The sequence below is a fragment of the Etheostoma spectabile genome, unplaced genomic scaffold (genome assembly GCF_008692095.1).
Source record: "Etheostoma spectabile isolate EspeVRDwgs_2016 unplaced genomic scaffold, UIUC_Espe_1.0 scaffold00001433, whole genome shotgun sequence".
NCBI classification, from domain to species: domain Eukaryota; kingdom Metazoa; phylum Chordata; class Actinopteri; order Perciformes; family Percidae; genus Etheostoma; species Etheostoma spectabile.
In genome coordinates, this window is record NW_022602753.1 from 884 (window position 1) to 25,700 (window position 24,817).

The window sequence follows — 24,817 nt, forward strand, 5'->3', positions numbered from 1 at the left end:
TCCTGTGACATTTTCTGACATCATCACTTCCTCAAAGAAACGTGATTGGACAGATCTTCTTACACTGATAACTCATAATCTTTATTAATTAATTGTAGGAATTCAGAACTTGTTTTCCAAATGGACCAGAAGAAAGAAAAAAGTTAAAAGAAAAGACTCAAGAAGGAGAAGAGACATATGGACACATCTTGCTTTGCTAAATGTCTAGTTTGAGCTGTTGTTTTACAGCTTCATAGTGAGGTCATGAAATAAGAGATAATTGATAAGTGTATGCTTTCATTTAATTGCACCAATCATCAAATACCATTGAGTTCCATGTAGTTCAGGCTCCACTAGATGGTGTTATGTCAGAGGAAGACTGGAAGTAAACTCACACACTGAAGGAGAGGGGAAGTCCTCATGTCCTCTTACAGCACAGGAGAAGCTGTCTGCAGGAGAAAAGGAGGCTGAATAAGAATCACATGTTTGTCCCTTAATGTTGTGTTCATTCTTGAACCAGACGTAGGAAGGATGACCAGGTAGAGGACAACTGCCAAACTGACATTTTAGACTGAACTGTCAACACACACCCAAATGCAAGTAACTTTCATGTTGTCATCAAGATGTTGAACCCTAACTCATTTATTAAATATTAAGATAAAATTTTTTACCTGTGACAGTCAGAGTGACTCCAGGATAACCAACATAGTTCCCATCTTGGTTTGTTGTGAACATGAACTTGTAGACAGCTGAGTCTCTCTCTCTCAGCTCTGAGATTCTCAGAGTGCAGTCGTTGTTTTCAGAGTGATACTGCACTCGACCTGAATACTCTGAGACTGTTGTTAGATCCACGGTTTCATCATTATTTAATTCAGTAAACCAGAATCCTTTCTCAACTTTGGTATCAAGGCCATTTATTCTGGATGGGTATGTGTAGCTGCAGGGTATGTCCACTGTTGATCCTTTAACAGCACAGATGTGAGTAGAGGTGTAAGTCACCCCCCAGTCCTCCTGACCCTGTATCACTGGAACACAGAGCACATCAGGAAGCTGCATGAATTAATTACTTCAACTAAAAATCAGTTAATAAGACAAAGTGATCATTCTACCAACGTGATCTAGGGAAAGGTAACCTGGACAAGCTTCATAATCCTCAATAATCAGACCAATTATCTGCAGCCATTAAAAAAAGTCATAAAAAGTTCCCCATCATGCATCTGTCTAACTTCATTGTATTTTAGACTTTCATCAGGTTTAATCATATGTTATTATAGTTTGGACATAGGGATATGTGTTACTTCTGGATTTTCTTTGACTTTGGTTCTCTCATGAAAAAAAAGGTTTTCTACAATAAGCCTGAGAAGTTCTTCTTACGTGTCAACAAAAACATATGAATACATTTTACAGACTGTTTTAGGTTAGACCAGAATTATACATAACATATGTGTTTAGGTTCCTCTTTCAGGCTCTTTCCACCCCTGTTAACAATGATTTCTTTCAAGTTATTTCAGAATGAAACCAGAATGAACAGGCAAAGAGAGGTCTAAACACAAAGGAAAAGTTAAATATGTTAAAAGTTGAAGAGCTGATGTATATTAATATACATTAAAACATATTCATGGGTAATAGCAAGTATGACTCTGCACATTTCTGGGTTAGTTTCCTCTCTGAGGTCAGGTTGATGCTGAATGTGAAAACTAACAAGAAATGCAGAACACTGAAGTCCGAGCGTACAGAAGGAAGTAGGAAGAAGGGAGTGAGGAGGGAACAGTTTTGAATATAAGCCCCAATATTCTCTGTTTACAGCATGTAAAAGGGCTTAGCACACAGTTACTTCATTAAAATTAAAAGATACTGTCCAATTAACACAACAAACAAAACTGATACGGTCGACTGAGTTTCCACAACTGTAACAAAACTCATATTTGTAGTGTTTCTGGAAGTTTTCCTCTCTTTTAAAGAATGAATGTAACTGTAGATATACAGTACCTGACACAGAGAGAAGGAAGACAACAAATCCACTCGCTGCTGCAGTTAAACTCATAGCTGCTCCTCTCATCTCTCTGGGTGAGACAATAAAACATGTCCGCAGATAAAATAATGTACACAGGAGGTATACAGCATCAATAAACTAATCAATAAACTGTTTCTACTCACAATGAAGACGGACGTCGTCTTTAAAGATGCCTCTCCTCTGCTGTCAGTGAGCAGACGACAGATATGAGGCTGTTAAAGACTACATTTCCTTCCTCTTTTGATCATTACTATGCAGGGAGAGCCATACACCCACAAGACAGAAACAGAGACAGGTCATCTCTATGTGCACTGAGACAAGGTGTCACCAGGCTGTAGGCAGGGTTCAACATCAGCAACATCCACCAGCACAATACTGGTAAAATATGCAAGCAGCAGGTAGATTTACTTCACTCACCAGCCCCAAAAAAAAAAGGATCCATGATCTGTTGAGTGGCTGAAGACATTTTTAACATTCACAATCCATTTGACTGAATGACAGAAAAGGTCATTTTAAAGCCTGTCTGCAGGTGAACAGGAATGTATTTGACCTGTGAACCATGAGGCAGTTTTACTGAACAGGAGGAAGAGCAGAGTATTAATTACAAGAGGGGATGGAAATATATATATATATATATATATATATATATATATATAATATATTATATATTATTTTCTTGGTATGTCTCTTCTCTGTTCTCTCTGTGGTCAGGTTGCTTCTCTTTGCAGAGAAATGCAGAACACTGAGGTGTGAGAAACTCACATGCATGTTAGTGTAACACACAAACAATCAAACTGGTAGTTTATGTGTAGACACACAATAGTGATATAATGATGTTGATATTGATAAAGACACTTGTTGTAGACAATTATAATGCGTGCATGTAGAGCCGTGTGTGTGTGTGTGTGTGTGTATGGTAGGTTTGTGTGTGTGTATAGTAGGTTTGTGTGAATGGTTTGTTCGCTAAGTCAACTGTGTGTATGTTTACTAATCAGAGGTTAGAAAGGTGAGGGGGATAGAGCAATAAGGATCTGGTTTTTAGATCTAGTCTGCTCGTTTTTTAATCTGTGCTGGGCAGCGGGCCGGACCCCTGGGTGCTGTGTGGCCTTCCAGAACCGCTGCTGACATGCAACCGTCCAGAACCTCAGTTGACATCCTCTCTCCAAGAGTCTACGCCAACCTTGCTCCCAGTCTTTGTTGATTGGGGCCCCAGAAACTGTGCAGGTTCTCGACACCTGTGGGATTTTGCCACACCCCAGTGACTTTGCCGTTGCCCGGCACTTGTCTCTTCTCTGTTCTCTCTGTGGTCAGGTTGCTTCTTTTTTCAGAGAAATGCAGAACACTGAGGGGGGATGATGGTGCAGGGGATATGATACATGTCTTTGGGAGGAAGACCTGGGTTTGATTCTCACTGCTAACAGCTACCAATGTGTCTCTGAGCAAGACACTTAACACCGAGCTGCTCCAGGGGCGTGCAACCTCCGACACATATATAAATTGTAAGTGGCTTTAGATAAAAGTGTCAGCTAAATAACATGTAATGTAACTGAGGGGTGACAAACTCACACGCATGTTAGTGTTATCTAAACATGGAAGTGTAACAAAACAAGGGGTAAAAGGAAAATGTTTCAAAAATGTTTTAGCTATCTATGGCTGTTTGATTGCTAACGTTAGCTCAACACTCCATTCAACTGACAACCTTGTTGGGTTTGCTAGCTTGTAGCCAGCAATGAACCAACTTCGTTAAGTAGGTCTATTTTTACTGTATTGATTACAGAAGTCTCTCGTTAGCATCTTGTATGCTACCTGTCGCTAAGTGACGCATACGCAACTCAAATCTGCACTCCCCTTACATCGGGGAGTGACAGTCGCCATGAACTATCTTCATTTACAGCTAACTGCTAAAACATTAGCACTGACAACCTGCATGAAAGATATCCATATAGACACACAATAAACAAGTTTTAAGTTTGTTGAGTTTATCTACAAAACCGCCAATACTATCACAAAATAAATAAGGTAAAAATATACTTTCTCACGTAAAACAAAGTTTCTTTTCCTTTCTAAATTGTGCAGTGTCTGTCACACGGGGCTGCTTCTCCACATGTGTATTAAGGACTAAACAGAGCATGTTTAGAGAGAATCAGGGGATTAGAAACTTGTTCTTGGTTGCCACCAAACTGGACATGGAGGAACATGTGATGATTTCAGTTCACGTCTCTGAAGTGGACCAACTGGATTGGCTCTGTCAGCCAGGACAGGGACAAACCCAGAGGCTGCTCGGGAGCTCTGAAAAGTTATTTATTACGTAGAACTTCAAAAATACATTTACTTTAATCCTTAATGTCTATAAAATAACTAAAAAAAATTTGGACATTTTGTTCATCATTTAGCAAATAAAGTCAAAACGTTAAATACATTACATACAGCTCAGTTAATCGTTAGTTACTGCAGCATATTCCTCTCTCAAAGGCATGAGCTCCTTTCTATGCAACCATTGTAATCAAAACACAACAGAGGGCCTGTTAACTTTAAAAAAGATATGGAAAATTAGACCTATACCTTTGAAGTGTACCTAACTATTTACACAGTACATGCTATATAAATATACTCTCTATATAGCATATGGCCAAAAAGGGACAAAACTAACAAACTAAACAAAAATGAGCAAAATCTCCAAAACAAAGACACCAGCAACAAAAATAAAAAAATAAGATATTATACAAAATATACACGTCATTTTTTTTTTTCTACCCTTTAACCCTTCCAACCCCCCTTCCCCCATGGGTCTTTTTCTAAATCCCCATGCCAACTCATTTTCAGATAAACTTTATAAGGTACAAATAATTAAATAACTAAGATACACATACAAAATCAAATTTTCAGCGCTAAATCAAGTGCATCCTTCCTAAGCACAACATGGCCTAAAACTAACTCTTCAGTAGAAAATAAGCTTGCATATACATCAGTAAGTCAGACAGCACCTGAGCATCAGCTGATCTGAACAATAAATCCTGTTTGACACCTGGACATGGTCCAGTTTAAGCTGCCAGCACCACGTTCTTCTAAAGGTTCTGCTCCATGCTGCTGCTGACTCCTACCTGCTGCTGCTGCTCAAAACTGACCATAAAACCTTCTGGAGTTGAAGGTAAATGTATCCACATTCCCCGCATCCTCCACAGCCTCGCTCTCCACAGGGATGTTTCAATGTCGTACTGCTTTGTTTCCATCAGGTGAGTCCCGCCTCTGGTCCAACTGCATCTGCAGAAGATCACATGAAACTGGTGTAAAGTTACAGATGGAACTGGGACTGTAAATCTGAAGTGGGCCTGTTTTATTGGATGCAGGAGGCTCTAACCTGACTGGACTTCACACCAGGTCTTCCTGCTCCTCTGGGTCTTCTGTCTGAGCTGCAGGGTCTGAGATGTTCTCATACACAGGACAAGAGTCTAACTGATGGGGAGAGACAACAAAATGAGGACCTCGTTCATGATAACTGCTTATAGTAAGACTTAATCAAAATAAATTTCACATTTAATTGTAAATTATTTTCAGATATTGTGTCATGGCCAAATACATGACTGGTTTCTACTCAGCAAGTTGTATTTTAAACATAAATTCATGTCACACATTCTTTAGATTTCAGAGCATGTATGAGCCAAGTTATTATAACTGATATGTAAGGAAGTTATGTCAATTCTCTCTCTCTCTCTCTCTCTCTCTCTCTCTCTCTCACCTCTATCTCTACAGGTTTTTGTGATCTAGCGGGGGAGCTCAGAGTTTTCTTCTTCCTGGATTGAGTCCAACAACAACAAATACAGAATGTATGATGTTTATCATACTTCATCTAAAGTAACTGAAAGATAGTAGTAGAAAATAAAATGGTGATGACTGAACTGATGGATTTTTCAGATTTTACCTTGCCCAGAGACTCAGGAGAAGCAGAGGAATCAGCATCAGGACCACCACAGTCAGCCTGGTGATATTTGTTATCTTTGTTAGATTCCCTGAAAATATAGAAAAATATGTTATACATCTCATTAGTAGGATCAGATGATGAATCACTGTGCCAGGTGAGACTGTCTGTTAATCAGTCAGTCAGTGTCCGACATGATGGAGGTTCCTCCCTGAACACAGCAACACACACAGTTATTTCCTTTTAACCAGTTATGTGCTGCTACATATTAACATGGTCACCAGGTCTGGTGCAGTAAACAGGTTTTTGGAGGTAAAAGTCAAGAAACTTACCTGCTACAACAGTCAGATGTAAGGTGGAGCTCTGACGTCCTCTTCTGTTCTGGGCTTCACAGGAATAATCCCCACTGTGTTCAGGTCTAACATCAGTGATGGTGAAGATCTGTCCTGATGCTTTTGGTGAGTCTTCATTCTCCTTGTACCAGGTGTAGTTAGCTGCTGGGTTAGCATCACTGCTACAGGTCAGAGTCACTGAACTGCCCTCCACTATCTCAGCAGAGGGACTCACTGACACAGAGGGACGCTTTGGACCATCTGGAAGAGACATTATATTCCATAAATATTGGCTACAATATTTTTGAAGAAAGTTTTATCAAACATATTTGACCGACTCCTGTGACTTACACTGAACATCTATAAATAGAGAAGAGTTTGACTGTCCAAACTGATTCTCAGACTTGCAGTAGTAGTTCCCTCTGTCCTCAGATCTGATGGAAGTGAAATGATAACTTCCTTCTGGTCCATGAGGCAGTGTTTGGTTCTCCTTGTACCAGGTGTGGTTAGCTGCTGGGTTAGCATCACTGCTACAGGTCAGAGTCACTGAACTGCCCTCCACTATCTCAGCAGAGGGACTCACTGACACAGAGGGACGCTTTGGACCATCTGGAAAAGATCAAATAAATGACCACAGTTATTATATATTCACACCTCTAGAGGTGGTTTGTGAATCATAGAGACAAAGAGACATTTAACATTTAATTCCAAGATGAATAAGTTTTCACAGTGGAAGATATTTAAATCAACACTAGTTCATAGAAACACAAAGTGGGGGTGAAACTTCACTTCCTTCTGTATTAGAAACTCAGATTGTAGAAACGATGGTTTCTTGTTACCATGGTTACCAGTTTGATACAGTTACTGACGTAGTGAAGAAAACAAGGAATGATTGGTGTTCTATATGTGCTACATGTTTTTTTTTTTTTTTTTTTTTTTTTTTTTTAAATAGATCTGTTTTTACTCACATTCACATCAATAGAGATGGATTTAGATGTCCTGCTCCCCAACTTGTTTTCAGCAACACAGTAATACTCTCCAGAGTCAGGACTGGATGGAGCGGAAGACAAGGAGTTTATTTTTATCACGAGGGTTACCATTCTTGTACCAGGTATAAGTAGCTGCTGGGTTAGCATCACTGCTACAGGTCAGAGTCACTCTACTGTTCTCCCTGATCTCCCCAGTGGGAGTCAGAGACAGGAAGACAACCTTTGGAGCATCTGGAAAAGATAATGACCTTTAATCATAAATTGTGGTGTAAAAGTGTGTGTGTGTGTGTGTGTGTGTGTGTGTGTGTGTGTGTGTGTGTGTGTGTGTGTGTGCGTGTGTGTGTGTGTGAGTGTGTGTCAATCAATTTGCTGTTTTCAAATGAATGTGAAAACAAATGCTGTTTTCACTCACATTTCAAATCAATAGACCTGTATTGAGATGTCTTCCTCCCCAGCTCGTTCTCAGCTGTACAGGAATACTGTCCAGAGTCAGAGGACAGGATGGAGCTGAAGACGAGCTGTGGTCCTTCACTGGGATGTTTGACCTTTACATTCTCCTTGTACCAGGTGTATCTAGCTGCTGGGTTAGCATCACTGCTACAGGTCAGAGTCACTGAACTGCCCTCCACTATCTCAGCAGAGGGACTCACTGACACAGAGGGACGCTTTGGACCATCTGGAGGACAAAATGTGTAAAGACACATTAAATACATTTTTTTACAGTATATTGCTTTATGGAAAATCGTTTGTATCATGAACAATGTAGAGCAGACAAGTGAGTACATCCCCTAGACTGTATATTGTGTTATATTTTGATCCCTAAAGGCAGATTACTGTTAACCAATCAGAGAAGTAAAACCTCACACCGTCTGTTAACTAACAGAATGATGTGGCAAAGTTTGGTTCCTATTTGTGAACTCTTAATAAACAGACAGATTAACTGTTACATGACTGAATCCTTCAGATGAATCGCTAACATCTCCAGTTATACAGGTAATAAAAACTGCTACTGTACAATGATACACACCAATTAAATGTCCTGGTGAAAGGGTGTGGTGAGATGTGTGAAAACTAGAGCTGGGCAGCGATTTAAATTTTTAATCGTGATTAATCGCAAAATGAATAAAGAATTCAAAAGTAGTGTATATAGTAGTGTATATAGTATATATGAACAAAAGTGCTGTAACATTTGTTACCAGCATTTTGTTTATAAAGTAGTAGTTAAATTAAATATTTAGTGTACATATTAACTTAAACATAATGTATTCATCATGTCCAGAGGTGAAATCCATCTGGTTGGAACGTGTTGCTAAGCGACTCCTTCTTATGTCCACGTTCATCTGTTGTTGCTCTAACTCTGCAGCACCTGCTGGGCTGTGTTTAGAGTGCCCCACAACCTTTCTGCACTTCACAAGGACACTGTCCAACGCGCTGTAAAGCAGAGACACTGAGGGACACTGTCCAACGCGCTGTTAAGCAGAGACACTGAGGGACACTGTCCAACGCGCTGTTAAGCAGAGACACTGAGGGACACTGTCCAACGCGCTGTAAAGCAGTGACACTGAGGGACACTGTCCAACGCGCTGTAAAGCAGAGACACTGAGGGACACTGTCCAACGCGCTGTAAAGCAGAGACACTGAGGGACACTGTCCAAAGCGCTGTAAAGCAGAGACACTGAGGGACACTGTCCAACGCGCTGTTAAGCAGAGACACTACGCGCTGTAAGCAGAGACACTGAGGGACACTGTCCACGCGCTGTAAAGCAGAGACACTGAGGACACTGTCCAACGCGCTGTAAAGCAGAGACACTGAGGGACACTGTCCAACGCGCTGTTAAGCAGAGACACTGAGGGACACTGTCCAACGCGCTGTAAAGCAGAGACACTGAGGGAACACTGTCCAACGCGCTGTTAAGCAGAGACACTGAGGGACACTGTCCAACACGCTGTAAGCAGAGACACTGAGGGACACTGTCCAACGCGCTGTTAAGCAGAGACACTGAGGGACACTGTCCCACACGCTGTAAAGCAGAGACACTGAAGGACACTGTCCACGCGCTGTTAAGCAGAGACACTGAGGGACACTGTCCAACGCGCTGTAAAGCAGAGACACTGAGGGACACTGTCCAACGCGCTGTTAAGCAGAGACACTGAGGGACACTGTCCAACGCGCTGTTAAGCAGAAACACTACGCGCTGTAAAGCAGAGACACAGAGGGATACTGTCCAACGCGCTGTTAAGCAGAGACACTGAGGGACACTGTCCAACCGCTGTAAAGCAGAGACACTGAGGGACACTGTCCAACGCGCTGTAAAGCAGAGACACTGAGGGACACTGTCCACGCGCTGTTAAGCAGAGACACTGAGGGACACTGTCCAACGCGCTGTAAAGCAGAGACACTGAGGGACACTGTCCAACGCGCTGTTAAGCAGAGACACTGAGGGACACTGTCCAACACGCTGTAAAGCAGAAACACTGAGGGACACTGTCCAACGCGCTGTTAAGCAGAGACACTGAGGGACACTGTCCAACACGCTGTAAAGCAGAGACACTGAGGGACACTGTCCAACGCGCTGTTAAGCAGAGACACTGAGGGACACTGTCCAACGCGCTGTTAAGCAGAGACACTACGCGCTGTAAAGCAGAGACACAGAGGGACACTGTCCAACGGCTGTAAAGCAGAGACACTGAGGGACACTGTCCAACACGCTGTAAGCAGAGAGACACTGAGGGACACTGTCCAACGCGCTGTAAAGCAGAGACACTGAGGGACACTGTCCAACGCGCTGTTAAGCAGAGACACTGAGGGACACTGTCCAACGCGCTGTTAAGCAGAGACACTACGTGCTGTAAAGCAGAGACAGAGGGACACTGTCCAACGCGCTGTTAAGCAGAGACACTGAGGGACACTGTCCAATGCGCTGTTAAGCAGAGACATTGAGGGACCTGTCCAATGCGCTGTAAAGCAGAGACACTGAGGGACACTGTCCAACGCGTTGTAAAGCAGAGACACTGAGGGACACTGTCCAACGCGCTGTAAAGCAGAGACACTGAGGGACACTGTCCAACGCGCTGTAAAGCAGAGACACTGAGGGACACTGTCCAACGCGCTGTTAAGCAGAGACACTGAGGACACTGTCCAATGCGCTGTTAGCAGAGAATTGAGGGACACTGTCCAATGCGCTGTAAAGCAGAGACACTGAGGGACACTGTCCAACGCGCTGTAAAGCAGAGACACTGAGGGACACTGTCCAACGCGCTGTAAAGCAGAGACACTGAGGGACACTGTCCAACGCGCTGTAAAGCAGAGACACTGAGGGACACTGTCCAACGCGCTGTAAAGCAGAGACACTGAGGGACACTGTCCAACGCGTTGTAAAGCAGAGACACTGAGGGACACTGTCCAACGCGCTGTAAAGCAGAGACACTGAGGGACACTGTCCAACGCGCTGTAAAGCAGAGACACTGAGGGACACTGTCCAACGCGCTGTAAAGCAGAGACACTGAGGGACACTGTCCAACGCGCTGTAAAGCAGAGACACTGAGGGACACTGTCCAACGCGCTGTAAAGCAGACACACTGAGGGACACTGTCCAACGCGCTGTAAAGCAGAGACACTGAGGGACACTGTCCAACGCGATGTAAAGCAGAGACACTGAGGGACACTGTCCAACGGGCTGTAAAGCAGAGACACTGAAGGACACTGTCCAACGCGCTGTAAAGCAGAGACACTGAGGGACACTGTCCAACGGGCTGTAAAGCAGAGACACTGAGGGACACTGTCCAACGCGCTGTAAAGCAGAGACACTGAAGGACACTGTCCAACGCGCTGTAAAGCAGAGACACTGAAGGACACTGTCCAACGCGCTGTAAAGCAGAGACACTGAAGGACACTGTCCAACGCGCTGTAAAGCAGAGACACTGAGACAGAACGCTGGAGACCGTGCGCAAAGCAGGGGACATGATCAGAAGGCAGAAGGCTCGCAGCAGCGATCATATATCGTATCTATTCGTACTATCTGGGCTAACTGCGGTTATACTATGGCATTTGTTAGCGTCTCTTGCCTTTGTTTATCTCTACTTACCCACACGCTGCATCTAACGTAGCCTTCCGAAGCATACGAAGGGGCATATTCGTATTGTGCCGCTAGAGGTGAAATTCTTGGACCTGAGCATGACGGAGATGGCGAAAGCATTTGCCAAGAATGTTTTTATTAATCAAGAACGAAAGTCGTGAACGAAAACTGTGTTTCGTTGAATGATTTGCTGGTATCAACTGTCACGGTGATATTTCAGACTGGAAGTACTCCGGTGATAAGAAAATTCAACTTTGCAGTATTTTCAAAGCCTGTGAGCAACAAACTTCTACAATAATAAAGAAATAACAAAAACCATGTTAACATGCGATAAAAAAAAATTGTCAACGTTAATTAATTAATTAGTTAACGCGATAACGCGTTAACTTGCCCAGCCCTAGTAAAAACATTAAAATTATGACAAATCATAGAGTAGTTTTGTTCTGAGAAGTCAAACTGATGCCAACAGCCACTATAAACCTTTTCCTCACCCAGTGCTGTTCAGTGACCTACAGCTGTCAATGTGAAGCAGACTGAGCCGAAAAAACAGGAATGATCAGCAAAGTACGCCTACAAATTCAGACAGTCACTAGATATATGTTGTTGTTTTTTTAAATAGATCTGTGTTACTCACATTTCACATCAATAGAGATGAATTTAGATGTCCTGCCCCCCAACTTGTTTTCAGCAACACAGTAATACTGTCCAGAGTCAGAGGACAGGATGGAGCGGAAGACAAGGAGTTTATTTTTATCACGAGGGTTACCATTCTTGTACCAGGTATAAGTAGCTGCTGGGTTAGCATCACTGCTACAGGTCAGAGTCACTCTACTGTTCTCCCTGATCTCCCCAGTGGGAGTCAGAGACAGGGAGACAACCTTTGGAGCATCTGGAGGAGAACATGTACAGAGACACATAAAAAGTCACCATACAGAAAATCATTTATATCATGAATAATACAGTGGATCATCTGATGAGGAAAAAATGTACACGTTGATATCACGTTCTTGTTAATATAAAAGTTGAATGAATGACTGAAAAAAGGCTCTATTACACATAATGTCTGGAGTTTCAAACATTAAAGTCTATAGTTTTCTGAGTTTGCTCTCTTATTAGTGACACTGGAGTAACTCACACACTGGAGGAGAGCTGTGATCTTCATATCCTGTAACGGCACAGGAATAGTTGTTGTTATCTTCAACATAGACTCTGATTCACAGTGAACACAAACATGGAGAAGCTCAAAGGGGGTAAAGTGTTGCTTAGTAACGAAAGGTAACGCAGCTTTAAGGAACTCTAGGGTTGGGAAAAATAATCAATTCTTAGATCCATCTCGATTCTCTCTAGAACATTTGACGGATAAGTTAATTATCGATTATTAAAAAAATATAAATTATCTTTTTTTTGTATAAATGTGTGTTTTTTATATAAAAGTTACTGTCTCCAGACATGTACAAATCAGAAAACAGAGACTGAAAGAGGACGGGATAATGGACAACAACTTAAGAATTTAGGCAAGAGTGCAGAACAAAACACACAAAAATGTCCAAAAGGACAAAAATTAATAAGTTTTGTATACATACACATGATCTAATAAGACATACATGAAATAATTAGGCAAAAAAGGCTGTTCATCTACTTTGTGACATTACATCTGACCACCTCATGTTTCATGTTCTAAGAAGCCGATCACTGAGCCTCTGACATGGAAGATCACTGTGAGAGAAGACGACTTTAAAAGCATGTTGAAGGCTGAAGCCTGGAATGACTACACAATAAAAACCTAGAGACAAAGAGACATTTAACATTTAATTCCAAGATGAATTTGTTTTCACAGTGGAAGATATTTAAATCAACTCTAGTTCATAGAAACACAAAGTGGGCCGTTAAACTTCTCTTCCTTCTGTATTAGAAACTAGGGAAAGGTAACCTGGACAAGCTTCATAATCCTCAATAATCAGACCAATTATCTGCAGCCATTAAAAAAAGTCATAAAAAGCATGCATCTGTCTAACTTCACTGTATTTTAGACTTTCATCAGGTTTCATCATATGTTATAATAGTTTAGACATGGGATATGTGTTACTTCTGGATTTTATGGCTTTGGTTCTTTCCTTAAAAATGTTTTCTACATATAGCCTGAGAAGTTCTTCTCACGTGTCAACAATAAAATATGAATACATTTTACAGACTGTTTTAGGTTAGACCAGAATTAAACATAACACATGTGTTTGAGTTCCTCTTTCAGGCTCTTTCCACTCCTGTTAACAATGATTTCTTTCAAGTTATTTCAGAATGAAACCAGAATGAACAGGCAAAGAGAGGTCTAAACACAAAGGAAAAGTTAAAATGTTAAAAGTTGAAGAGCTGATGTATATTAATATACATTAAAACATATTCATGGGTAATAGTAAGTTTGAGTGTGTACATTTCTGGGTTAGTTTCCTCTCTGTTCTCTCTGAGGTCAGGTTGATGCTGAATGTGAAAACTAACAAGAAATGCAGAACACTGAAGCCCGAGCGTACAGAAGGAAGTAGGAAGAAGGGAGTGAGGAGGGAACAGGTCTGAATAAAAGCCCCAATATTCTCTGTTTACAGCATGTAAAAGGGCTTAGCACACAGTTACTTCATTAAAATTAAAATATACTGTCCAATTAACACAACAACAAACAAAACTGATACCGTCTGCCGAGTTTCCACAACTGTAACAAAACTCATATTTGTAGTGTTTCTGGAAGTTTTCCTCTCTTTTAAAGAATGAATGTAACTGTAGATATACAGTACCTGACACAGAGAGAAGGAAGACAACAAATCCACTCGCTGCTGCAGTTAAACTCATAGCTGCTCCTCTCGTCTCTCTGGGTGAGACAATAAAACATGTCCGCAGATAAAATAATGTACACAGGAGGTATACAGCATCAATAAACTAATCAATAAACTGTTTCTACTCACAATGAAGACGGACGTCGTCTTTAAAGATGCCTCTCCTCTGCTGTCAGTGAGCAGACGACAGATATGAGGCTGTTAAAGACTACATTTCCTTCCTCTTTTGATCATTACTATGCAGGGAGAGCCCACAACCTCAACACCATAAAGATATGTTGTTTTACAAACTATAAACTTCAAAAAAGAGAGTAAGAAACTAATATTGAACGGTTGTTGTTAGAAAACATCCCACCGACACCAGAAAAGAGCGTTCATAAAGAGAAGAGAAAAACAGACAGACAGGTCATCTCTATGAGACTGAGACAGGATGTCCCCCAGTCTGCAGGTGTAGGGACGGACCAGGAATGTATTTGACCTTTGACCTTTGAGGCAGTTACATTGAACAGAACAAAGAGTATTAATCATAAGAGGGGGATGGAAAGTCACATCATTGTTTTTCTTGGTATGTCTCTTCTTCTCTGTTCTCTCTGTGGTCAGGTTGCTTCTTTTTTCAGAGAAATGCAGAACACTGAGGGGGGTGATGGTGCAGTGGATATGATACATGTCTTTGGTGTGGAAGACCTGGGTTTGATTCTCACTGCTAACAGCTACCAAGGTGTCTCTGAGCAAGACACTTAACACTGAGTTGCTCCAGGGGCGTGCTACCTCCGACATATATAGAAATTGTAAGTCGCTTTGGATAAAAGTGTCAGCTAAATAACATGTAATGTAACTGAGGGGTGACAAACTCACATGCATGTTAGTGTTAACTAAACATGGACGTGTAACAAAACAAGGGGTAAAAGTTAAAAAGTTTCAAAAATGTTTTAGATGTCAATGGCTGTTTGATTGCTAACGTTAGCTCAACGTTAGCTCAACACGCCATTCAACTGACAAGCTTGTTGTGTTTGATAGCTTGTAGCCAGTGTTAGAATTAACTAACTTCATGTTCGTTGGATCACTGAGGAAGGAGGCTGGGTCCAATTGAGAATTAAGAAAAAGGTTTCATGCAACAAAATGATGGAGATGATAAGACAAAGACAATAAGACACAAACAACATGATAACACTACAGCTGACAGCTGACTGATTCATGCTGCCCCCATGATGGGGTCCGGTGAGACCAGTCTTGAATATTCCTAAATCACACCCATTTATCCCCTGCACCTGGGGGCGGTTTCTTTTCAACCGGTGCATTCAAGTCCATTCTCATTGGTCCCCCGTTGGCATGGCAACATGCCGAGCGCATCTTCACTGTCTAATGAGGAAGGACCTGTCTCTAAACTCCGCCCCTTTTTAGTTGTTTTTAGTTAGAGATCAAAAGGTTCTATCATGTAAATGTGAAGCTCTAACATCGATACAGTTTAATCAACATTGCATTGTCTTAGCCTAGTCTAAGACCCCAGGAGACAGGAGGCCACCTCCTAGTGTGTTGCAGGAAAGCTCCTTTCCATATGTTAAATGCCAGACTTGACCTGATCAATTCTTTACAGTCAGAGGAAATGAGGGGAAAGGTGAGGAACAAACGGCCATCTTGACCTCTTCACAGAGATATGCATATTATCCTAACCTGGCTGCATCACACATTGTTTTTAACTTTTTATAACTCAACACCAGTAATGAACCAACTTTGTTAAGTAAGTCTATTTTTACTGTATTGACATTCCAGAAGTCTCTCGTTAGCATCTTTAGCATCTTGTATGCTACCTGTTGCTAAGTGACGCATGCGCGACTTAAATCTGCACTCCCCTTACATGGGGGAGTGACAGTCGCCATGAACTATCTTCATTTACAGCTAACTGCTAAAACATTAGCACTGACAACCTGCATGAAAGATATCCATATAGACACACAATAAACAAGTTTTAAGTTTGGTGAGTTTAACTACAAAACCTTCAATGCTATCACAAAATAAATAAGGTAAAAAAAATACTTTCTTACGTAAAACAAAGGTTCTTTTCCTTTCTAAATTGTGCAGTGTCTGTCACACGGGGCTGCTTCTCCACATGTGTATTAAGGACTAAACAGAGCATGTTTAGAGAGAATCAGGGGATTAGAAACTTGTTCTTGGTTGCCACCAAACTGGACATGGAGGAATATGTGACGATTTCAGTTCACGTCTCTGAAGTGAACCAACTGGATTGGCTCTGTCAGCCAGGACAGGGACAAACCCAGAGGCTGCTCGGGAGCTCTGAAAAGTTATTTATTACGTAGAACTTCAAAAATACATTTACTTTAATCCTTGATGTCTACAAAATAACTAATATTTTTTGGGATATTTTGTTCATTGATTAACAAATAAAGTCAAAAAACAAAATACATTCAATACAGTTCAGTTAATCATTAGTTACTGCAGCATATTCCTCTCTCAAAGGCATGAGCTCCTTTCTATGCAACCATTGTAATCAAAACACAACAGAGGGCCTGTTAACTTTAAAAAAGATATGAAAAATTAGACCTATACCTTTGAAGTGTACCTAACTATTTACACAGTACATGCTATATAAATATACTCTCTATATAGCATATGGCCAAAAAGGGACAAAACTAACAAACTAAACAAAAATGAGCAAAATCTCCAAAACAAAGACACCAGCAACCAAAATAAAAAAATAAGATATTATACAAAATATACACGTCATTTTTTTTTTTCTACCCTTTAACCCTTCCAACCCCCCTTCCCCCATGGGTCTTTTTCTAAATCCCCATGCCAACTCATTTTCAGATAAACTTTATAAGGTACAAATAATTAAATAACTAAGATACACATACAAAATCAAATTTTCAGCGCTAAATCCAGTGCATCCTTCCTAAGCACAACATGGCCTAAAACTAACTCTTCAGTAGAAAATAAGCTTGCATATACATCAGTAAGTCAGACAGCAGCTGAGCATCAGCTGATCTGAACAATAAATCCTGTTTGACACCTGGACATGGTCCAGTTTAAGCTGCCAGCACCACGTTCTTCTAAAGGTTCTGCTCCATGCTGCTGCTGACTCCTACCTGCTGCTGCTGCTCAAAACGGACCATAAAACCTTCTGGAGTTGAAGGTAAATGTATCCACATCCCCGCATCCTCCACAGCCTCGCTCTCCACAGGGATGTTTCGATGTCGTACTGCTTTGTTTCCATCAGGTGAGTCCCGCCTCTGGTCCAACTGCATCTGCAGAAGATCACATGAAACTGGTGTAAAGTTACAGATGGAACTGTGACTGTAAATCTGAAGTGGGCCTGTTTTATTGGATGCAGGAGGCTCTAACCTGACTGGACTTCACACCAGGTCTTCCTGCTACTCTGGGTCTTCTGTCTGAGCTGCAGGGTCTGAGATGTTCTCATACACAGGACAAGAGTCTAACTGATGGGGAGAGACAACAACATGAGGACCTCGTTCATGAAAACTGCTTATAGTAGGACTTAATCCAAATAAATTTCACATTTAATTGTAAATTATTTTCAGATATTGTGTCATGGCCAAATACATTACTGGTTTCTACTCAGCAAGTTGTATTTTAAACATAAATTCATGTCACACATTCTTTAGTTTTCAGAGCATGTATGAGCCAAGTAATTATAACTGATATGTAGGGAAGTTATGTCAATTCTCTCTCTCTCTCTCTCTCTCTCTCTCTCTCACCTCTATCTCTACAGGGTTTTGTGATCTAGCGGTGGAGCTCAGAGTTTTCTTCTTCCTTGATTGAGTCCAACAACAACAAATTCAGAATGTATGATGTTTATCATACTTCATCTAATGTAACTGAAAGATAGTAGTAGAAAATAAAATAGGGATGACTGAACTGATGGATTTTTCAGGTTTTACCTCGCCCACAGACTCAGGAGAAGCAGAAGAATCAGCATCAGGACCACCACAGTCAGCCTGGTGATATTCGTTATCATTGTTAGATTCCCTGAAAATATAGAAAAATATGTTATACAGCTCATTAGTAGGATCAGATGATGAATCACTTTGCCATGTGAGACTGTCTGTTAATCAGTCAGTCAGTGTCCGACATGATGGAGGTTTCTCCCTGAACACAGCAACACACACAGTTATTTCCTTTTAACCAGTTATGGGCTGCTACATATTAACATGGTCACCAGGTCTGGTGCAGTAAACAGGTAAAAGTCAAGAAACTTACCTGCTACAACAGTCAGATGTAAGGTGGAGCTCTGACGTCCTCTTCTGTTCTGGGCTTCACAGGAATAATCCCCACTGTGTTCAGGTCTAACATCAGTGATGGTGAAGATCTGTCCTGATGCTTTTGGTGAGTCTTCATTCTCCTTGTACCAGGTGTAGTTAGCTGCTGGGTTAGCATCACTGCTACAGATCAGAGTCACTGAACTGCCATCCACTATCTCAGCAGAGGGACTCACTGACACAGAGGGACGCCTTGGACCATCTGGAGGAGACATTATATTCCATAAATATTGGCTACAATGTTTTTGAAGAAATTTTTTATCATACATATTTGACCGACTCCTGTGACTTACACTGAACATCTACAAATAGAGAAGAGTTCGACTGTCCAAACTGATTCTCAGACTTGCAGTAGTAGTTCCCTCTGTCCTCAGATCTGATGGAGGTGAAATTATAACTTCCTTCTGGTCCATGAGGCAGTGTTTGGTTCTCCTTGTACCAGGTGTAGTTAGCTGCTGGGTTAGCATCACTGCTACAGGTCAGAGTCACTGAACTGCCCTCCACTATCTCAGCAGAGGGACTCACTGACACAGAGGGACGCTTTAGAACATCTGGAGGAGGAAATATAGAGACATAGAGACATTTAACATTTAATTCCAAGATGAATTTGTTTTCACAGTGGAAGATATTTAAATCAACACTAGTTCATAGAAACACAAAGTGGGGGGTGAAACTTCACTTCCTTCTGTATTAGAAACTCAGATTGTAGAAACGATGGTGTCCTGTTACCATGGTTACTAGTTTGATACAGTTACAGACGCAGTGAAGTAAACAAGGAAATGATTGGTATTCAGTGTGTTTGGACACCGTCATGTCTACTGATGTCCTCTGCTGGTAAATAAGATACATGAAGGCATTAAATAATGAAAATGAGTCAGAAATGATTTTCCTCCTGTGACATTTTCTGACATCATCACTTCCTCAAAGAAACGTGAATGAACAGATTCATTCTTTTCAGTCATGTTTTGTGAATGGACCAGAATAAAAAATCTAAGTTAAAACCTTTTCCCATGACGTGTTTTGCATCTGACATGAAGGGTCAAGATTGCTGAATAACACATTTCAACGAAGAGAAATGTCAAATAAAGACACAAGGACATATTTCAAACAGACGCAGGACATGTTGACAGATGTTGACAGATGTTGTGAGGCTACATTTCCAGTGTGAGCTTTAATTTTACAGCTTTACTTTACAGTGAGGTCACTAAATAAGAGATCATTGATTAGTGATTTGGTTTCCTAAAAAATCTGCAAAATAAATCACCAAATATCATCAAAATGCATATTATACTATCTCGGCTGCATCATACATAAAACAGAAATACATTGTTTTCAAAACGTTGTTTTTAACTTTTTATAACTCAACAGTACCAAAAATGAGGTTGGATTTCGTTGATGCTACATCTTGTGTTGAGTTATAGTTGTGTGTAAAAGCATCTTTGGATCTGGAGATTTAGATGAATCCATTCACATCTGATGATGATAAATATTACCATGTTTTTGTCACAAGTTATTTGGGATTGTTATTTGGGCAATCTGTCTGTCAACCTACACAAACAGACCGTAGTTATATATTCACACCTCTAGTGGGGGTTTGTGACTGGCAGCAGGCTGATCTCTTTGTTGGTGATAAACATTAAATTCTAACCAGAGAGTAGAAGAATGTTCCATATTTTTGAGGGAAACTGAAATAAATGATACCACATAATATGTGTGATATATGTTGTAAATACTGGAATGATGGCCCTGATGAACTATTGATGAGCAGATTTGGTGGAAGACGGTTGGACTGAGACCAGGACAGAAGCCTGAGGTGGTTTTCTGGATCCCTGATGGTTTGAATGCCCTGAACATCCGTGCAGATCTAGGAGACATTACTAAATAAAACTGTCTTTTCATCATCTACTGCAGCAGCTTAGTGAACTACAGCAGCAGACGGGGAAACAGGCAGAACTGGAGAAAGAACATGATCAACACCACACTGGAGTGGGTGATAAAGCTTTCAAAAGTTGTCAGTAGTTGAATGATGGTTTTTAAATGAGCTTTGTTTTACTCACATTTCACATTCTATTGATTCTATTTCTCTAACTCATTCTCAGCTGTACAGGAATACTGTCCAGAGTCAGAGGACAGGATGGGGCTGAAGACAAGCTGTGGTCCTTCACTGAGATATTTGTGTATGTGTGTGTATCTATTTGCTGTCATTAAATGAGTCGTTTCACTCACATTTCACATCAATAGATTTGTATTGAGATGTCTTCGTCCCCAGCTTGTTCTCAGCTGTACAGTAGTACTGTCCAGAGTCAGAGGACAGGATGGGGCTGAAGACGAGCTGTGGTCCTTCACTGGGAGGTTTGACCTTTACATTCCCTTGTACCAGGTGTAGTTAGCTGCTGGGTTAGCATCACTGCTACAGGTCAGAGTCACTGAACTGCCCTCCACTATCTCAGCAGAGGGACTCACTGACACAGAGGGACGCTTTGGACCATCTGGAGGAGAAAAGATAGAGACATCGAGACAGTTAACATTTAATTCCAAGATGAATAAGTTTTCACAGTGGAAGATATTTAAATCAACTCTAGTTCATAGAAACACAAAGTGGGGGGTAAAACTTCACTTCCTTCTGTATTAGAAACTCAGATTGTAGAAACGATGGTGTCCTGTTACCATGGTTACTAGAGTGAATTAAATAATAAGGAAATGATTGGTGTTCTATGTATGCTATATGTTGTTGTTGTTGTTTTTTTAATAGAGCTGTTTTACTCACATTTCACATCAATAGAGATGAATTTAGATGTCCTGCTCCCCAACTTGTTTTCAGCAACACAGTAATACTGTCCAGAGTCAGAGGACTGGATGGAGCTGAAGACAAGCTGTCTATTTTTATCACGAGGGTTACCATTCTTGTACCAGGTATAAGTAGCTGCTGGGTTAGCATCACTGCTACAGGTCAGAGTCACTGAACTGCCCTCCACTATCTCAGCAGAGGGACTCACTGACACAGAGAGACGCTTTGGACCATCTGGAAAAGATAAAACAAATTACCACAGTTATTACATATTCACACCTCTAGAGGTGGTTTGTGACTGGCAGCAGGCTGATCTCTTTGTTGGTGATAAACATTAAATTCTAACCAGAGAGTGGAAGAATGTTCCATATTTTTGAGGGAAACAGAAATAAATGATACTACACAATATGTGTGATATACGTTGTAAATACTGGAATGATGGCCCTGATGAACTATTGATGAGCAGATTTGGTGGAAGAGGGTTGGACTGAGACCAGGACAGAAGCCTGAGGTGGTTTTCTGGATCCCTGATGGTTTGAATGCCCTGAACATCCGTGCAGATCTAGGAAACATTAGTTAATAAAACTGTCTTTTCATCATCTACTGCAGCAGCTCAGTTCAGTGACCTACAGCTGTCAATGTGAAGCAGACTGAGCCGAAAAAAACAGGAATGATCAGCAAAGTACGCCTACAAATTCAGACAGTCACTAGATATATGTTGTTGTTGTTTTTTCAAATAGAGTTGTTTTACTCACATTTCACATCAATAGAGATGGATTTAGATGTCCTGCTCCCCAACTTGTTTACAGCAACACAGTAATACTGTCCAGAGTCAGAGGACAGGATGGAGCGGAAGACAAGCGGTCTATTTTTATTACGAGGGTTACCATCCTTGTACCAGGTATAAGTAGCTGCTGGGTTAGCATCACTGCTACAGGTCAGAGTCACTCTACTGTTCTCCCTGATCTCCCCAGTGGGAGTCAGAGACAGGGAGACAACCTTTGGAGCATCTGGAAAAGATAATGAACTTTAATCCTAAAATGTGGTGTAAAAGTGTGTGTGTGTGTGTGTGTGTGTGTGTGTTTGCGTGTCAATCAATTTGCTGTTCTCAAATGAGCGGTTTCTCTCACATTTCACATCAACAGATGTGTATTGAGACACCTTTGTCCCCAGCTTGTTCTCAGCTGTACAGTAGTACTGTCCAGAGTCAGAGGACAGGATGGAGCTGAAGACGAGCTGTGGTCCTTCACTGGGAGGTTTGACCTTTACATTCCCCTTGTTCCAGGTGTACTTAGCTGCTGGGTTAGCATCACTGCTACAGGTCAGAGTCACTGAACTGCCCTCCACTATCTCAGCAGAGGGACTCACTGACACAGATGGACGCTTTGGACCATCTGGAGGACAAAATGTGTAAAGACACATTAAATAAAAAAGTTACAGTATATTGCTTTATGGAAAATCATTTGTATAATGAACAATGTAGAGCAGACAAGTGAGTACATACTGACATTTGGTTGCCACCGTGTGTTATATTTTGATCACTAAAGGCAGATTACTGTTAACCATACAGAGAAGTAAAACCTCACACCGTCTGTTAACTAACAGAATGATGTGGCAAAGTTTGGTTCCTATTTGTGAACTCTTCATAAACAGACAGATTAACTGTTACATGACTGAATCCTTCAGATGAATCACTAACATCTCCAGTTACACAGGTAATAAAAACTACTACTGTACAATGATACACACTAATTAAATGTCCTGGTGAAAGGGTGTGGTGAGATGTGTGAAAACATTAAAATTATGACAAATCAGAGTAGTTTGTTTTGAGAAGTCAAACTGATGCCAACAGCGACTAAAAACCTTTTCCTCACCCAGTGCTGTTCAGTGACCTACAGTTGTCAATGTGAAGCAGACTGAGCCGAAAAAAACAGGAATGATCAACAAAGTACGCCTACAAATTCAGACAGTCACTAGATATATGGTGTTGTTTTTTTAAATAGACTTAGACTTAGACTTCTCTTTATTGATCCTTTTGGGATGACTCCCGCAAGGAAATATAAAGTTCCAGCAGCAGTTTTAGCAAGAAAAAGAAATAAAAAATAGATTAAAAAAGACAGTATAAAGACAACAAAATAACAACAATAATAATAACAACAATAAGAACATTTGTCAAATAAACAAAGAAAAGACCATAAAATAGAGCTGTTTTACTCACATTTCACATCAATAGATTTGTATTGAGATGTCTTCGTCCCCAGCTTGTTCTCAGCTGTACAGTAGTACTGTCCAGAGTCAGAGGACAGGATGGAGCTGAAGACGAGGTGTGGTCCTTCACTGAGATGTTTGAAGTATACATTCTCCTTGTACCAGGTGTATTTAGCTGCTGGGTTAGCATCACTGCTACAGGTCAGAGTCACTGAACTGCCCTCCACTATCTCAGCAGAGGGACTCACTGACACAGAGGGACGCTCTGGACCATCTGGAGGAGGAAACAGAGACATAGAGACATTTAACATTTAATTCCAAGATGAATTTGTTTTCACAGTGGAAGATATTTAAATCAACTCTAGTTCATAGAAACACAAAGTGGGGGGTGAAACTTCACTTCCTTCTGTATTAGAAACTCAGATTGTAGAAACGATGGTGTCCTGTTACCATGGATACTAGTTTTTCTACAGTTACAGTGAAGTAACCAAGGAAATGATTGGTGTTCAGTGTGTTTGGACACCGTCATGTCTACTGATGCCCTCTGCTGGTAAATAAGATACATGAAGGCATTAAATAATGAAAATGAGTCAGAAATGATTTTCCTCCTGTGACATTTTCTGACATCATCACTTCCTCAAAGAAACGTGAATGAACTGATTCATTCTTTTCAGTCATGTTTTGTGAATGGACCAGAATAAAAAATCTAAGTTAAAACCTTTTCCCATGACGTGTTTTGCCTCTGACATGAAGGGTCAAGATTGCTGAATAACACATTTCAACGAAGAGGAATGTCAAATAAAGACACAAGGACATATTTCAAACAGATGCAGGACATGTTGACAGATGTTGACAGATGTTGTGAGGCTACATTTCCAGTGTGAATTTTTATTTTACAACTTTACTGTGTGTGTGTTTGTGTATGTGTGTGTGTGTGTGTGTGTTTGTGTCAATATATTGTTTGTTAATTAATGAGCCGTTTCACTCACATTTCACATCAATAGACCTGTATTGCGACGTCCTTGTCCCCAGCTCGTTCTCAGCTGTACAGGAATACTGTCCAGAGTCAGAGGACAGGATGGAGCTGAAGACGAGCTGTGGTCCTTTTCTGGGAGGTTTGAAGTATACATTCTCCTTGTTCCAGGTGTATCTAGCTGCTGGGTTAGCATCACTGCTACAGGTCAGAGTCACTGAACTGCCCTCCACTATCTCAGCAGAGGGACTCACTGACACAGAGGGACGCTTTGGACCATCTGGAGGAGAACATGTACAGAGACACATTCATTAAAAACAACAAAAAGTCACTATACAGAAAATTATTTATATCATGAATAATACAGTGGGTCATCTAGTGAGGAGAAAATGTACACGTTGATATCACGTTCTTGTTAATATAAA

The 24,817-nt window shown here is 41.0% G+C and overlaps 1 protein-coding gene and 2 long non-coding RNA genes across 4 annotated transcripts; all 3 read right to left on the minus strand.

The window, feature by feature from the left end:
* Positions 1–374: 374 nt before the first annotated feature.
* Positions 375–24,802, minus strand: LOC116675083 (B-cell receptor CD22; the record flags this gene model as incomplete). Its single annotated transcript, XM_032507157.1, has 13 exons — positions 24,409–24,802; positions 23,430–23,693; positions 22,342–22,605; positions 21,967–22,221; positions 21,191–21,445; positions 20,801–20,912; positions 18,717–18,862; positions 7,643–7,906; positions 6,593–6,850; positions 6,242–6,502; positions 3,917–3,976; positions 651–1,004; positions 375–428 (listed from the first exon to the last, which is right to left on the minus strand). Coding segments are annotated over exons 1-13 (2,839 nt in total), but the record flags the coding sequence as incomplete, so codon positions are not given.
* LOC116675085 (uncharacterized) lies at positions 4,850–6,131 on the minus strand. 2 transcript variants are annotated; one of them, XR_004328284.1, is made up of 4 exons: positions 5,913–6,131; positions 5,730–5,784; positions 5,352–5,446; positions 4,850–5,254 (listed from the first exon to the last, which is right to left on the minus strand). It is a non-coding gene; the product is annotated as an uncharacterized LOC116675085 (long non-coding RNA). The 2 variants fall into 2 exon arrangements; XR_004328283.1 differs by lacking the exon at positions 5,913–6,131 and having other exon boundaries at positions 5,730–5,821.
* LOC116675086 (uncharacterized) lies at positions 17,038–18,400 on the minus strand. Its single transcript, XR_004328285.1, has 5 exons — positions 18,365–18,400; positions 18,046–18,133; positions 17,863–17,917; positions 17,489–17,583; positions 17,038–17,391 (listed from the first exon to the last, which is right to left on the minus strand). It is a non-coding gene; the product is annotated as an uncharacterized LOC116675086 (long non-coding RNA).
* Positions 24,803–24,817: the final 15 nt, after the last annotated feature.